Source organism: Cariama cristata, unplaced genomic scaffold, assembly GCF_000690535.1.
Source record: "Cariama cristata isolate BGI_N322 unplaced genomic scaffold, ASM69053v1 scaffold7246, whole genome shotgun sequence".
NCBI classification, from domain to species: Eukaryota; Metazoa; Chordata; class Aves; order Cariamiformes; family Cariamidae; genus Cariama; species Cariama cristata.
The window spans coordinates 1-13,371 of record NW_009621449.1 but is presented as its reverse complement, the minus strand read 5'-3'; the positions used below and the strand labels follow the sequence as shown (position 1 = coordinate 13,371).

Genomic DNA, 13,371 nt, shown 5'->3' with positions numbered 1-13,371 from the left:
AACTGACAAGTAATTAAGTACCTTTTGCTTAAGAGTCATTAATTAGAATTAATGCTTTTTAGCAGCATAGTAACTTTGAGAAGTGTAGTTTCCTATAAATGAAGATGTAAGGACATAAGAAGAAAACAGTTTATATTATGAGCAATTTTCATATGCATCCTCCCCTTTTTTTAAAAAAAAAAAAGAAGTGGCTGCATTGATGTCTAACCATTTAGAGTACAAAATTCACATGTAGTTTTACAACCACTACAATAGATAAGAGAATGGTATTTTCGAAATTCTTTAATTAATTTCTTCTTCTGCTTCAAAGGAATAGTGGGGTCATTGTCCATCTCCTGAACCAATGCGAGAAGATACCGATTTGTTTGTTGTTTTTGATCTTCATATTCTTTAGTTGTCATGCGCTGACAGAAGGTGAAGCCTTTGTAAGAAATCAGAGGTTCAGATTAAGTTCAATGCATCATGTAAGAGCCTGATTAAAAAAATATGATCAGAAACATAGGTATACTGATATTCCAGTTCAGATGCGATTACAGTTCTCTACAAACAATGAAACATATAGCCCTTCACCGAGTACGGTTGAATATCTAAACATTAATTACAAAAATAAAATTGAAAAGCAGTTACAAGTGCAATATCACAGATGATTTTGTATTGCAAACAGGCTTGCAAGACAAAGAGGCAATACAGTTTTTGCAAACAGAAACCGTAATGAAGAATGCATCTCAAGAAGAATGGCACCTTGCAGTTGTCATGCACAGGGAATCAATGGATCATGAATCAGACCTATAGCAAGCCCCAGTACATAATGCAAGGGAATAAATACTTTGGAGAAACAGTTGCCTCCGAACCACACCCCTGAAATCAGGAATTGAATTGAGGAACTTTTAGGTGACTACACAGCTCAGCACGGTTTGGGCACCAGAAGCAGAGGTGGTGTAACAGGCAGCAGTTCAGGGTGATGGTAGACCAAGGAACCAGATCCCGAGAGATACGCAACTCAAGCATGAATTAGCTACTGAAAGGCTGTGAACCTATGCAGTAGAGTACTGCACTGCAAGGACTGGAGTCCCATCATTGGGCAGGCGAGTTCTGGCCTGAGGAAAGACTGGCATTCAGCTACTCCACAATTTTTCCTCCTATACATATTAGAGAACAAGTTAGCTGAACAAGTGTCAATTGCTTAAAGGGAAAAAAAAATAATCTTACTATTCCTTCTATACAAACACCATCTTCTTAACGCTTCACAGAGAGAGTGGTAATAACCTGAGGTGCCAGAATTTTCCACATGGACCTGTCCTTCCCTTGTTTTACAATGAGTCTATGAAACACCAAATGTGAAATACTTTCTATGGTTTAGTAGAGTCAGATCAAGAAAAGATAGCTCTTTCAAAAGGGAAAGCTTAACAACTTATGGCAAAGAGATTAACTCTTAAAATTTCAGGGTGGATCCTTTAGTCTAGTGGTTTCAAGAGGCTTACTAGATTAAAACCAACCCCAGAGTTCCCTCAGTGTTTTTAGTGGTTTGTATTTCCAGCAGACCTAAGGATTATCCTCCTGGATTAGACAGACTCCTTTTCTCTTCAGGGTCCTCCTGCCTTCCCTCCTGCTCCCACCTGCACTTCAGAAGTTCACCAGCCAAGAATGCTCAGTAGCTCCCAGGAAAGATTTTCTCCTTCTGTCTCCTCCATGAGAAAAGGGAAAATGACACCAGAATATGAAGCACATAGGAAAACAGGAATGTGCCATGCTGGAGATCTTACAATCAGATAAAACTAGCTATTTCAACAAGTAGATGGAAGCTATATGCATTTACAGAATGAAACTCCAAATCGTAGTAGGGCGAATTTAGTATGGGGTTTGTACTTTAGTTGTCTGTTCAATGTGCTGATGGAAGTCACACAGGTTCCAAGAGTACTGCAGACAGGCAACTCATTCCTCTGTTGCTCATCTTTGTATTCTTTGGCTACATAATATGCAATACTCAGAATCCTGAACCAGAAGCAGTTTGGACACATTCCAGAACCCAACACAGATGGTAAAGGATTCTGTACCAAAACTATTTAATACAGCAGCTGCCTGAAAAGTACAGTATTAAACAGGACAATAACTTACAGTGTCACTCAATTCCCTAATGGTTTCTCTTCAATGTTAAAGCACATAATGCACTGGCAACACAGAAGTCAAAAGGAAGAAGGTAAAGAGTCAGAGAGAAACTCAATTATTTAAGCCAATCCTTTTAATCACAGTGCTGAAAGACATTTTTGGCAGCACGGCCAGATGTAATGTTAGCTCCTAAAAGAAACGAACTGGCAAACACTAAGCCCACATACACATCAAGCGTCAAATGCCTTCCTTTTAGGCTATACTACCCTTCTGTAAGTCTTAAGCCCTTAATAAACTTTGTGCTTACCCAGGAAAGGAGTTCTTCAAAACACTAAGCAATCAAGGACTGTGCTCAAGACGTCTATCAGAACCTCAAACTACTAAGCGCTCTGAGAATTTTTAGGTGTCTTGCGACAGAAATGTAAGAATGCCATTCCTAAATATAAAATCACTTCAAATTTACAAACCAAACAAGCAAGTCACTTCAAGAAGCATATTTTGCACTAATTTCTCCAGAAGTAATTATTTGGTAAAAAAATCTGTAATGTGTTCAAACTAGATAATTAATAGAATCCTTATTCTCTAATATTCAGAGATCAGTGTTTTGCTTATAAAAGATAATTTCGTTATTTAGCAAATTAGCCACTAATCACTTTAATGCTTCACTTCTAATAAAGGAAAAGAATATATGCAAAATTATAGTCAACTGATGATAAACCAATTTGTATAGAATGGTTTATATAAAAATGTGTATCATCTACCTGAATTGATATCTGGATCTTGTCCTTCTAGCAAACTCTCAAGTTTCCTACTAGTTAGTTCCAGAAGAGTTAAAGGAGTCTGAAAATACAACCAATGAAGAAATTACAAAAGCAATACCTATGTATTCTGAGAATCTAAAGCTTTCAGATGATCAATTTAAAAACCATAATTAACTGCAGAAGAATCTATGCCTACCTTTATTTAGGTACACATTCAAAGTCTCTCACAGAATTGCACTAAACCACATAGCTTTACTGAAATACCTATGTTCATTTCTCATATTTCTGGCCAAAGAAGTAGGAAGCAAGATGTTCTAGATGTTGTGTTCCACTGAACTGCGGCAAAACCCATAGTGTAGACCTTAAGCTGATTTCAGCTTATATAATACACAAGGCTGTCAACTGCAGCTGTGAAAGAGCAAGCCACCATCCACTCTGCTGTCACTGCTACGAAGCAGCGGGCACTTAATTTTTCAGATCTAGCTGCATCTCCAGCCATGAATCAGAGCCCTAACCCTTACGTCAGAACTCTTAATACAAAAAAAAAAAGTTTTGGCTGTATATTAACACATACAAAACTCACACTAACCATGTGATACTTTCAAGTTAAATTGGAGCTAATTTAAAAAAAAATAAAAATCTCCCATGTCTCTTCAGCTGAGGTCAGAAGTGGAAATGAATGTGTTGTATAAGAATGAAAGCCAGTAGTTTACTGAAACCAAATCAGTGTTTCTGTGAGGCTTATTTTAACTGGACAATAAAAGTCTACAACATTTTACAGTTATCTTATAACAGCTGAGATATTTAGTTCATCTCTATTCAGTTGAATGTTTTAATGAGGAATTTTATAATTGAGGAAAACAGAGAAGCATCACAACTGTAATGCACTGGTTGAATTCAGCAAGTCAATATAGGGTCTAGGAAGGTTGCATCTTTGCACATGTATGACAATATGATGGAATATAAATAAACTATAAAATATGTCTGTATTTACATAACTGATCAAGTTAAATAGAAAGGCCATTTCATTTTGTGGTTCTATTTATTTTCTTTAATTTAGAAGTTAACATTTCAAAATACTAAAGGAACTCTTAGAGTGGCCAAAGATGAACGTGTATGCTGGAGCACCAGAGCATGCTATCTTATATATCACTCAGAGTATGTCAGCTGACTTCTGAAGAAGGAAGACACTAAGAAGCCTAAAAATTTGGCAGGCAGCCATCAGAAACACAGTGCCAAAAGGCCTCTATAAAAATTTCTTAATATTTTCATATTTTCTTAATACAAATGATGCAAATAAAGAGAGAAGATATTAAATATAAAGGATTGCAAAGCTCACAAAAAGCTGTCCTCCAAAGCCTGAAATAGCTTCTCACTCTGCTTGACTGCAACACTAAACTGCAACAGATAGAACATTAAACCCTGCTGCTCAGACCTGTGACCTCCAAAAAGGCACTTCATGGCATTTAACATTTAAAATGACAAAGCCAATGAGGTAAGGAAAATGCTACCTTGAAGAGCTCGGAGTGATTGTCCATCAGAAACTGAGTCAGCAGTTCTGCCTGTGGTTTTGACAATGTCTTATTTTGTAAGATGAACTTTGTGCAAGTCTTGATGATCACTGATCTGTTCTCAAACTAGAAAAAGAATCACCCAGATCTGGCATTAGATTACTTGCAATGTGTTAGCAAAGACTAAGTATAACAGGATGCGATCAGTGGGAAGAACATATTTGTTTTTAAACAAATCGCATTGGAAGGCAACAAATAGAATACTTCTAACTTTGGACCAAAAGAAGTTAGCTTTACTATAGGAATGTGCTATTTCCCACACTAAATGTAACAGATACTTACTTGTTTCTGTAATTTGTAGCCCTCAGATTCTGATGCAATGACTACGAATGTCAGGAGTCTATGTAGTTCTTCTCGGACGCTTGGTGCTAATAATTTTAAATAAAGTTGTGATGCCTCTAGAGCTTGATTTGTTTTTCCTTTTTCTGCAATGGAGTAAAACAGTGTATCCTGTGCAACTGTTCATTTTGAGAGTCAAGAATACATCTTTAAATCCCAATATTAATAGAATTTTTTGGGGGGTGTTTCCCTCCAAACAAAGCAGGTTATCTCAGTGATTTTAAAACCTTTTGACAAGACTCAATAACAGCATTTAATCACTAAAAGCTTAAAGCCATTGTCCCACAGCTAGTCAGGGAACAGATGTGCTTGAACAATATATACAGGACATTATTATGTTCTGTGTACCATGTGCAAACACTGAAGTGATGTATTTGCATTTACACATCTTTGCATTATATTCCAAGATTCATCTCAAAGTAATTAGTGAGCTGAACAATTCTAACTTTCTCATTGCTTTGAGGATTGTTGGGGGGGTTTTGGTGTTGGTTTGGGGTTTTTTGTTTGTTTGGGGTTTTTCATTTTTTTTGTTGTTGTTTGGTCATTCCCCCTCTGTCCCTTTTAAGCCATTAGGTTATGAGTTTCTCAAGGAAATGTGATAAGATGGAAATAATCTCCAATAAAAATCCCTTTAGATGATAATTCTAGTTATCTTCACTTTGAAAGTGAGGAACTATCAAAAAGTCAAGTAACTTTCTTAAGGCAAGATGAGGCCAGATACAGTAATAGAACCTACATATGATTTCCTGGCCTCTGTCCTGTTACTGGGACAGAGGTTGTATTTTACAAGAAATAATCCAGGACTTTCAGGGGTGTACCACAAGCCATTTGAAACTGTCTTCGTTTAAAAACAACACCAAAAAAGTAAGTAAGTGACCCTTTTCCAAAAGGAGGGCAGACAGAAAAAAAAAGACAGGAAAGAGAATTGCCAAAGGACACGATCAAGACAGGTAAAAGTGTAGATATGAAGACAGGAAGTTATATCATTTCTAGAGAAAAGTTTAAAAGTTTCTCTGATCTGTGATTAAAGCCTTACTGAGCCACTTTAAAAGACTGGGGGGGGGGTGGGCGGCAGGGAGAAGAAAAGAAAAAGTTCCAATGTAAAAAGGTTCGATAAACCACATGGATTGGTTTGACCAACTGCATTCATCTGTAACGCAAGTAGAGTACTCTACATCTGTTTATTTTAAAGGCACCAAGCACAGCAACATTTGCCTTCACAACAGTTCTGTATTATCAGCCACCTTAAATCGAACTGTTTAAAAACTGAGGAAAATGCAGTTATAACCATATATACATTGATAACAAAATGGAGTTGTGCTTTAGCTAGCTGCAGCAGTTCCCAAATTAATTTTGAAAGTGTTTTAAATATGTAGATATTCATAGCTAGTTTGAGCTCTCTTGTACTAGAGTCAGAACAACAGCACTTTATCAAAGTAAGATTAACCGTGCTGGATTCTACTTGAAAATTATTAGAATCCAAGTTGTTATGCACTAATGACCATAATCTATTCCATGGAACTGAAAGGGAAAAATGGTTGTAAAATAGTTAAGCACAATCTCCTAACAGTGATATAGTATGAACTAGGACACAAACTAATATATTCAAACAGAGAATAATTTCCTAATGATAAAATTATGGCTACCACTTCATCAAAAAGAAACAATGCATTAGGAACTGCTTGCGAGATAGCCTCACTCAAGTTGGAAAGATGACAATATTAAAGCAAGAATAATAAAGCAGAACAGCCCTAGACATTCACGGGTCATGCAGTTTAGATCAAGCAGATACTTAATAAGGAAAAGACCTACAGGCAACTAAAGCATTACAGTAATTCAGCAGAATTATGACACTGTCTTTTCCCTTGCCTACAGATTTGGCTGTTTTGATTCTCTAATTTAGTAATATTCTATAATATTGGTTTGTATCAGTTTTGTATTTAAAGTGCATATATGAACTATCACCTCTTTAATTTAAGTGAAGATTTAGCAGAACTTACCAGTAGCTAAGTCAGTTATTTCAAATTAGCATTCTTCTTTTTTTGTGGATGGGTTATGTAATTTTGCAATAGTTTCCCTTTCATGACTTCTATTATAATTTGATTTTTTTTTCTCTCCTTAGCAAAATACTGATAAAAATATTGCCTTTTGTATTTTCATGAGGTTTTGGCCACAGGATTCACCACTCTGCTCCAACTTTTACACAGGCCAACTATGCTCCTATGCCAGTAAGCTTGTCATAGTTTTCTATAAACTGAAACTTTTGATAACACTCCTGTAAACTCTATAGAACTGAAGTAGTAACAGGGCCTATTTAGGGTAGGACTAATGTTGAACTTGTATTTAAATTAAACCCTTCTGTTTTACTTGTGACCATATGTAGGGAGTTTTTTTGAGGGGGATCACAGCCTGAATCACAATCTCAACAACCCCTTTTATAATTTTAAATAACTTCTATTACTAAAAAAGCCCTAAGTCCAGAACTTGCAAAACCTTATTCTGGTTAATAGTCTCTGGTTTATAGTCTCAAACTGCACCAGGGGAAGTTCAGGCTAGAAATGAGGAGGCATTTCTTCACAGAAAGGGTCGTTAGGCATTGGAATGGGCTGCCCAGGGAGGTGGTGGAGTCACCATCCCTGGAGGTGTTGAAGAGAAGACTGGAGGTGGCACTTAGTGCCATGGTCTAGTTGACATGGGGGTGTTAGCGCAAGGGCTGGACTCAATGATCCCGGAGGTCTCTTCCAACCAAACTGATTCTGTGATTCCATTAAACAAGAAAACTTCATAGCAATGATTTTACTTTTATGTTATCAGTCACAAGTAGCAATAAGGGAAATTCTGACTGGCGGTAAGAAATTTTCACAAGAGTAGTTATGTATTGAAACAGGTTGCCCACAGAGGTTGATGAATCTCTGTCCTTACAGTTTTTCAAAAGCCAGCTGGACTAGGCCCTAAGCAACTTGATCTAACTTTGAAATATGTCCTTGCCTTGAGCAGAGGTTCTGACTAGCGACCTCGAGTGTTCCCTTCCAACCTAAAAATTGAAGTGCACCTGCAATAGCATTGCAAATGGTGTTATGATTCAGTCAATTAACACTTAGCAAGTTACATCCTTTATACAGCTTTCACTTGTGTTTTTTGTTCCAGGTTGGTCTTACCTATAAGTGCTATAATTCCTGAATGAATAGCGAGATCCTGAGTGCCAAGAAGTGAGTCCTTCTTTTGACTATAGTACTTTATTATAATGTCAAAAAGAATCTTCTTGTATGTATTCAGACTGCTGGGTTTGTTAGTGCCTTGAGGTAACTGCTGGCTAACCATCACTATGAATTGGTCTGGGAAATACTCCAAGCATTCAACTGCAGCATAGAGCCATTTGTCAAGCCTGTAGAAGGAAAAGTTAGTTTTAGTGCTTACTGTAAAATGCTCTGCCTATTCTTATTTAATCCTTTAAAGAAAATTAGATAGAAATAACCATGCAGGTATAATCACGTATTTGAACCACAGCATTAAACTTGTTGCTTATTAAGCAGTTTATGTAACTTATTTCACTATAGTAGTTTAAGGACCTGCTCAAAATAAGCAACATCCATGGTTTTCCTATGCTACAGGCAACACACCCGAGGTACACCCAGATCAAAACAAGCTGCAATCATGCCAGACTGTCACTGACCCCAGGACACTTGCCTGATGCAGCTAGTATTTAAAACCAAACACCACTCACGACCCCACTATTACTCCAACACAATGAAAGTCCACTAGGGCTACCCAGGGTGAAAAAGCAAGGGACTGGATCTTCAGAAGAGAAACAAGACAATTACTTTGAAAATAGAGAAAAATAAAAATAGTTTAAATCCCAGAAGACTGTGGAAGCAGTTTATTATATGACCTACTATAAAGGTTTGAGTTTTCTTAAGCATTTGTTGCCTGTATGACTTAACTAGGCAGAGAAAAATGCAAGGAGAACCTAAAATTCAGGTAGAAAACTTATTGTTCAAAGAGGCTGGAAGGTCAGGGGAAAAAGTCACTAACTCAACCATTTTATACAGAAGAAATCTAAAATTATAGAACGGGGGGGGGGCAGAGGGAGAATTACTTTTATGTGAGTCTCTGGATATAAAATAATTTGAACTAAATCAATAACTTGTGAGAAGATGCAAATATTATTTAAGATCCACAGAATATTATTTTTATCATAGAAAGCAGAAACAAAGATTTTGAACTTGTTGCTGGACAGCTAGATAAACATGAACTTTTGTTAGAACTGCTGCGGCCAACAAGGATTGTATAACTCTTGGATGCATAAATGGGGTAATACAGTAGAGTAGAAATAGGATCATGACCTCCTGTAAGTTATGATCCCATGAGCAGTGCAATCACTGCAAGCAGGATTTGATTACAGTTTTTAAGTACCTACATGGAGAGCAGATATTCAATTATTTCAAGCATAACATGACACTATTTGAAAACTGAAGACAGAAAATGTGAAATATAAATTATGTTTACTCCCCTGCCTTCACATTGGGGGCAATTAATGGCACAACTATTTGTAATACTGGTGGCTATTCTTCATACTGGGAATTTTCCATTTCTCAGGTATGCTATAAGCCAGACCTAAATAATATACCATCTATAAAAATGCTACTCCAGTCCCCTACTTAAGTAATTGTAGAATAAAGTAATAAAGCAAGCATTTAATTTTCTTAACACTCACCTGATATATTAGCAATATTATCTGATATATTAGAGACACAACACAGAATAGTACAGAGTAAGAACCACACATGAGATATTTTAAGAGACAAACCCACCAATCACCCAAGAATCAATTACAACAGAAGTACAAAGCTCAAAAGAAACAGTGTTCATTAAGGCATTCTGGGAGGAAAAACCCATGGAGTTAAGATGCTATCCAGCAATAAACCTAGTTTGGAACCAGGAGTTTCATTAGCTTATATAAAACTCTAAATATATGTAAAAATACATTTTTGCTCCCTAAAGCAAGAATACATAAAAACTGTAAGACTGAGGTCAATCTGTGTACCTAAAGAGACTCTATCTCACAAACAGATAATAATTGTATTGATTTGTCAGAAATAAGCATTACTAAGACATACACACAAGGAGACATGCCTTGACATATTCATTAAAAGTACATGTTAAGACAGAGATCAGCCCAAGCGCAATCAACAGGAACACTACAAAAATAAGAGAACATTTAAGGAAAAAAGCACTGATGACATGCAGCCACTTTCACTTTTACGTTCTCATGATATAAGCATTCTGCAGTGCTACAGCTTAGCTTCTCCTTTTCTGTTGCTAACAATAGATGCTTTATTGACTTTATATCTTCACAGCACTATCACCATGAACTGTGACAAACAAACAAAAAGCCTCAGAATAAGTTTTTTCACTTTCTAATATCTGTTTTAGAGACCAAAGAGTGAAGTGTCTGGTCTAGAAACTAGGAGTGTTTGACACTTGAGGTTAAAGTTTTAATGTATACTTAAAATCATCAAATATCCAATCCTAAACATATACTTTTTGTGAATTTCCTTACTACTTCTGAAAATAAATCAACAAAGGAAAGTACATTAATGCCAGCCCTGTCTACAAGTATACAAGTGTAACGATGTCTATTTTGTTCACTTAACACAAATCTTTGAGTAAAATAAAGCATTTACTAACAAATCCATTTTATAGAGGTATAACTTACTCAGGCAAGTTTAAGCTACATGTAACCTCTCTGTCCAGGAAAGTATTTGAGATAATCAGGTCATCTTCTTTGCCAAAACAGTCCGGTTTTGTCTTCACTGAAGACACCAAGATGTCTTCTAGAAGTGGAATATCAATTAACTGTAGCAGTCGTAGCAGAGTTTGCTGTTTCCAGACATCTTCTATTACTGATGCCATAAAGAAACAAAAAAACATCCTCAGAAATAAGATCTTATATAAAACACTAACCTTTGTTTTCACTCAAGAATATTTTGAGTGTTCAAAGAAAACAAGGTAACCACATAGTGTGAAGTTTCTGTGTTGGGGAAGAAGGGATCAAAATAGGAATGCTAAGAAAGAAGGCTTTAAAAAGAACATCTGTCTCCCCCATCATATTAGAATTAGTAATAACCTACTCTAATTAGTAATATGTACAAGAAAATGCAAGTGAATAGCAAAGGAATTGTATAATACAGGTTTTAAGATTAAGTACATCTATTTTCTTCTGAAGTGGTATTTGCATAAATAGAATAGCACCATCCTGCAAAAACTTAATCCTGTTTTGTTTCCTTCAGTTTACTATGAGCATTTACCCGTTTAGCACTCATTTAGCTATTTTGTCTTTAGTGACATATTAAATTTAGGGCTCTGAAGGGCAGCGTTTCAAGAAATGAGGTACTCCAAATAGATAGAGTGAAGAACAATCAAGTTTTAAAAAGAAAAATTCAGTCCTCACCTCTTTTTGAAAGCAGACGAGTTGCTTCATTAACCATGACCTTTGGAGGTAAAGAAGCATGAACATTTATTGATTGAAGAAGCTCCTCTACCCTCTTTTTATCAGCTGCTTCTAATGCTAAGGGGTTTGAAAGTGTTGTTTCACACTTTGTTCTGCTTACGGGAAAAAAAAAATTAGATGTATAACAAATACAATCCGGACACATTTATCTTTCTGTCACTTCCTAAATTGCTGTTAATCAGGACTTTAGGGCTTCATTGTATCTGAGGTCTACCCTGCTGCTAGAAAACGAATCATCCACATCTGCTTTGTGGAAAGGGCAAGGATATTGATTCCAAATACTGTTTATTAGTTCCATTTCTTTTACCAGCTTCCAGCAAGTAGCTCATTCACGCTAATTCTCAGATTTCAGCACAATTACAATTGCTTTCTCATTAAAGTGATTGGGATGTGACAGAGGAAGCTCACAGTGATACAGAGCAGCAGCTGAGTGAGGTTCATTAAAGGGAGGCATGTATGTAGGTGAAGAGAATTGGGTGTACTGCTTGAATTCTACATAGGCTCAAAGATAACCCAAAATACAGCAAATTTCAGAAAACAGCCTGAGAACATCTAGCCGTATATTTTCTGTGAACCATCATGTCAGAGTTTCTAAAAATCATTTGATGATTGTCAGTGAAATTCATATTGTAACAATTGTTACAAAACAAAATGATTCCTAGGCCTATGCTACTGTGCCAGACTCTCTTCTAAATAGCAAAGGGCAGATCAAAGCAGTCTAACATTACCAAGAAATATTAGGTAGTATCTGCAATGTAGACATGACATTTCTCAAAACTGGCATGTAGTTTTCAAGTCTCCAATACCTGGGTTAGACAGACATAACTTCATCTACAATTAACCCACCTTAACTTTAAAAAAAAAAAAAATCAGAATAGTTCAGAGTAACTCACTTGGGATGCCTTTTTGTCTTCTGTTTGCAGATTTGCTCAGGAGACAAGCTCTCATTGTGTTTATTCTTTCTTGGAAGAAGAGGAGTAAGACTGCTATTTACAAATTTATAGAGACTAGCGTTTGTGTCTTCAAACTCTGTTTCTTTCTCATTCTTGAATAAGTAAAGCTTTGCTCCAACTGGCTCAAACACCTTGTGATCCATCAATGCTTGGCACACACGGACTCCCTTCAGCCGAGAAATATCATGGCAGCTTAGGTACATGCTTTGCATAAGATGGCTCAGTACCACATCAACAGCATTTGAGCCGGTGAAACAGTTTTTATGTGTTCTCAGATGTTGTCTACGTCTTTTGATTTCCACCTGACTGTAAAGAGCATGAATAATACTATTCCACAGCTGAGTTGCTTGAAAAGGACCATCGGACTCTGCAAAATATTTATATGAAAGTTTTACAAATGTTTATAAAGCTTTAGCATTTTAAAAAATATTTTTACTTTGTGAAATTAGCTATATTTAAAAAAAAAAACAACTCTGGAAATCAGCTTAATTTTACAAAGACAGAGAAAGATAATACTTAATAAATCAGTCCTTCTTGTAAGTTGACTCACACAGGGTAGAGTCAACAGACAAGAATAAAAAGACACTAAAAATAAGCAAGGAAGTTTTTTTTCCGTTATTACTACACATACTGTATGTATGCACACATACACATTAATTTATTACAGAATCACAGAATGGCTGAGGCTTGCAGGGACCTCTGGGGTTCACCTGGTCCAACTTCCCCTGCTCAAGCAGGGCCACCCAGAACCACGCCCAGACAGGCAGCTTTTGAATATCTCCAAAGGTGGAGTGCCCACAACCTCTCTGGGCACCACCAAGAAGAGCCTGTCTCCGTCCTCTTTGCACTCTCCCTTCAGGTACCCGTAGTCATGGATGAGAACGCCCTGGGCCTTCTCTTCTCCAGGCTGAGCAGTCCCAGCTCTCTCAGCCTCACCTAGGGGAGATGCTCCTCCAGTCCCGTTTCTCCTCCACGTATCACTCTCAGCTCAGCAGACAACAAACCGGTATTTGCAATACATTAAACCTGCCTGCCCCCAACCTTTCGCTCCGGACACCTGGACACAGCTCCACGCCCAGGCCTCGCAACGGCTCCCCCCTTAACCGCGACTCCTGGAGTACAGCCAGAGG

General features: G+C 37.0%; 1 protein-coding gene across 1 annotated transcript; it reads right to left on the bottom strand.

Moving 5' to 3' along the window:
* Positions 1-203: 203 nt before the first annotated feature.
* On the bottom strand, positions 204-12,608 carry DEPDC4 (DEP domain containing 4; the record flags this gene model as incomplete). Its single annotated transcript, XM_009701961.1, has 8 exons — positions 204-421; positions 2,868-2,946; positions 4,379-4,504; positions 4,721-4,863; positions 7,936-8,162; positions 10,494-10,671; positions 11,229-11,380; positions 12,227-12,608. Coding segments are annotated over 8 exons (1,505 nt in total), but the record flags the coding sequence as incomplete, so codon positions are not given.
* Positions 12,609-13,371: the final 763 nt, after the last annotated feature.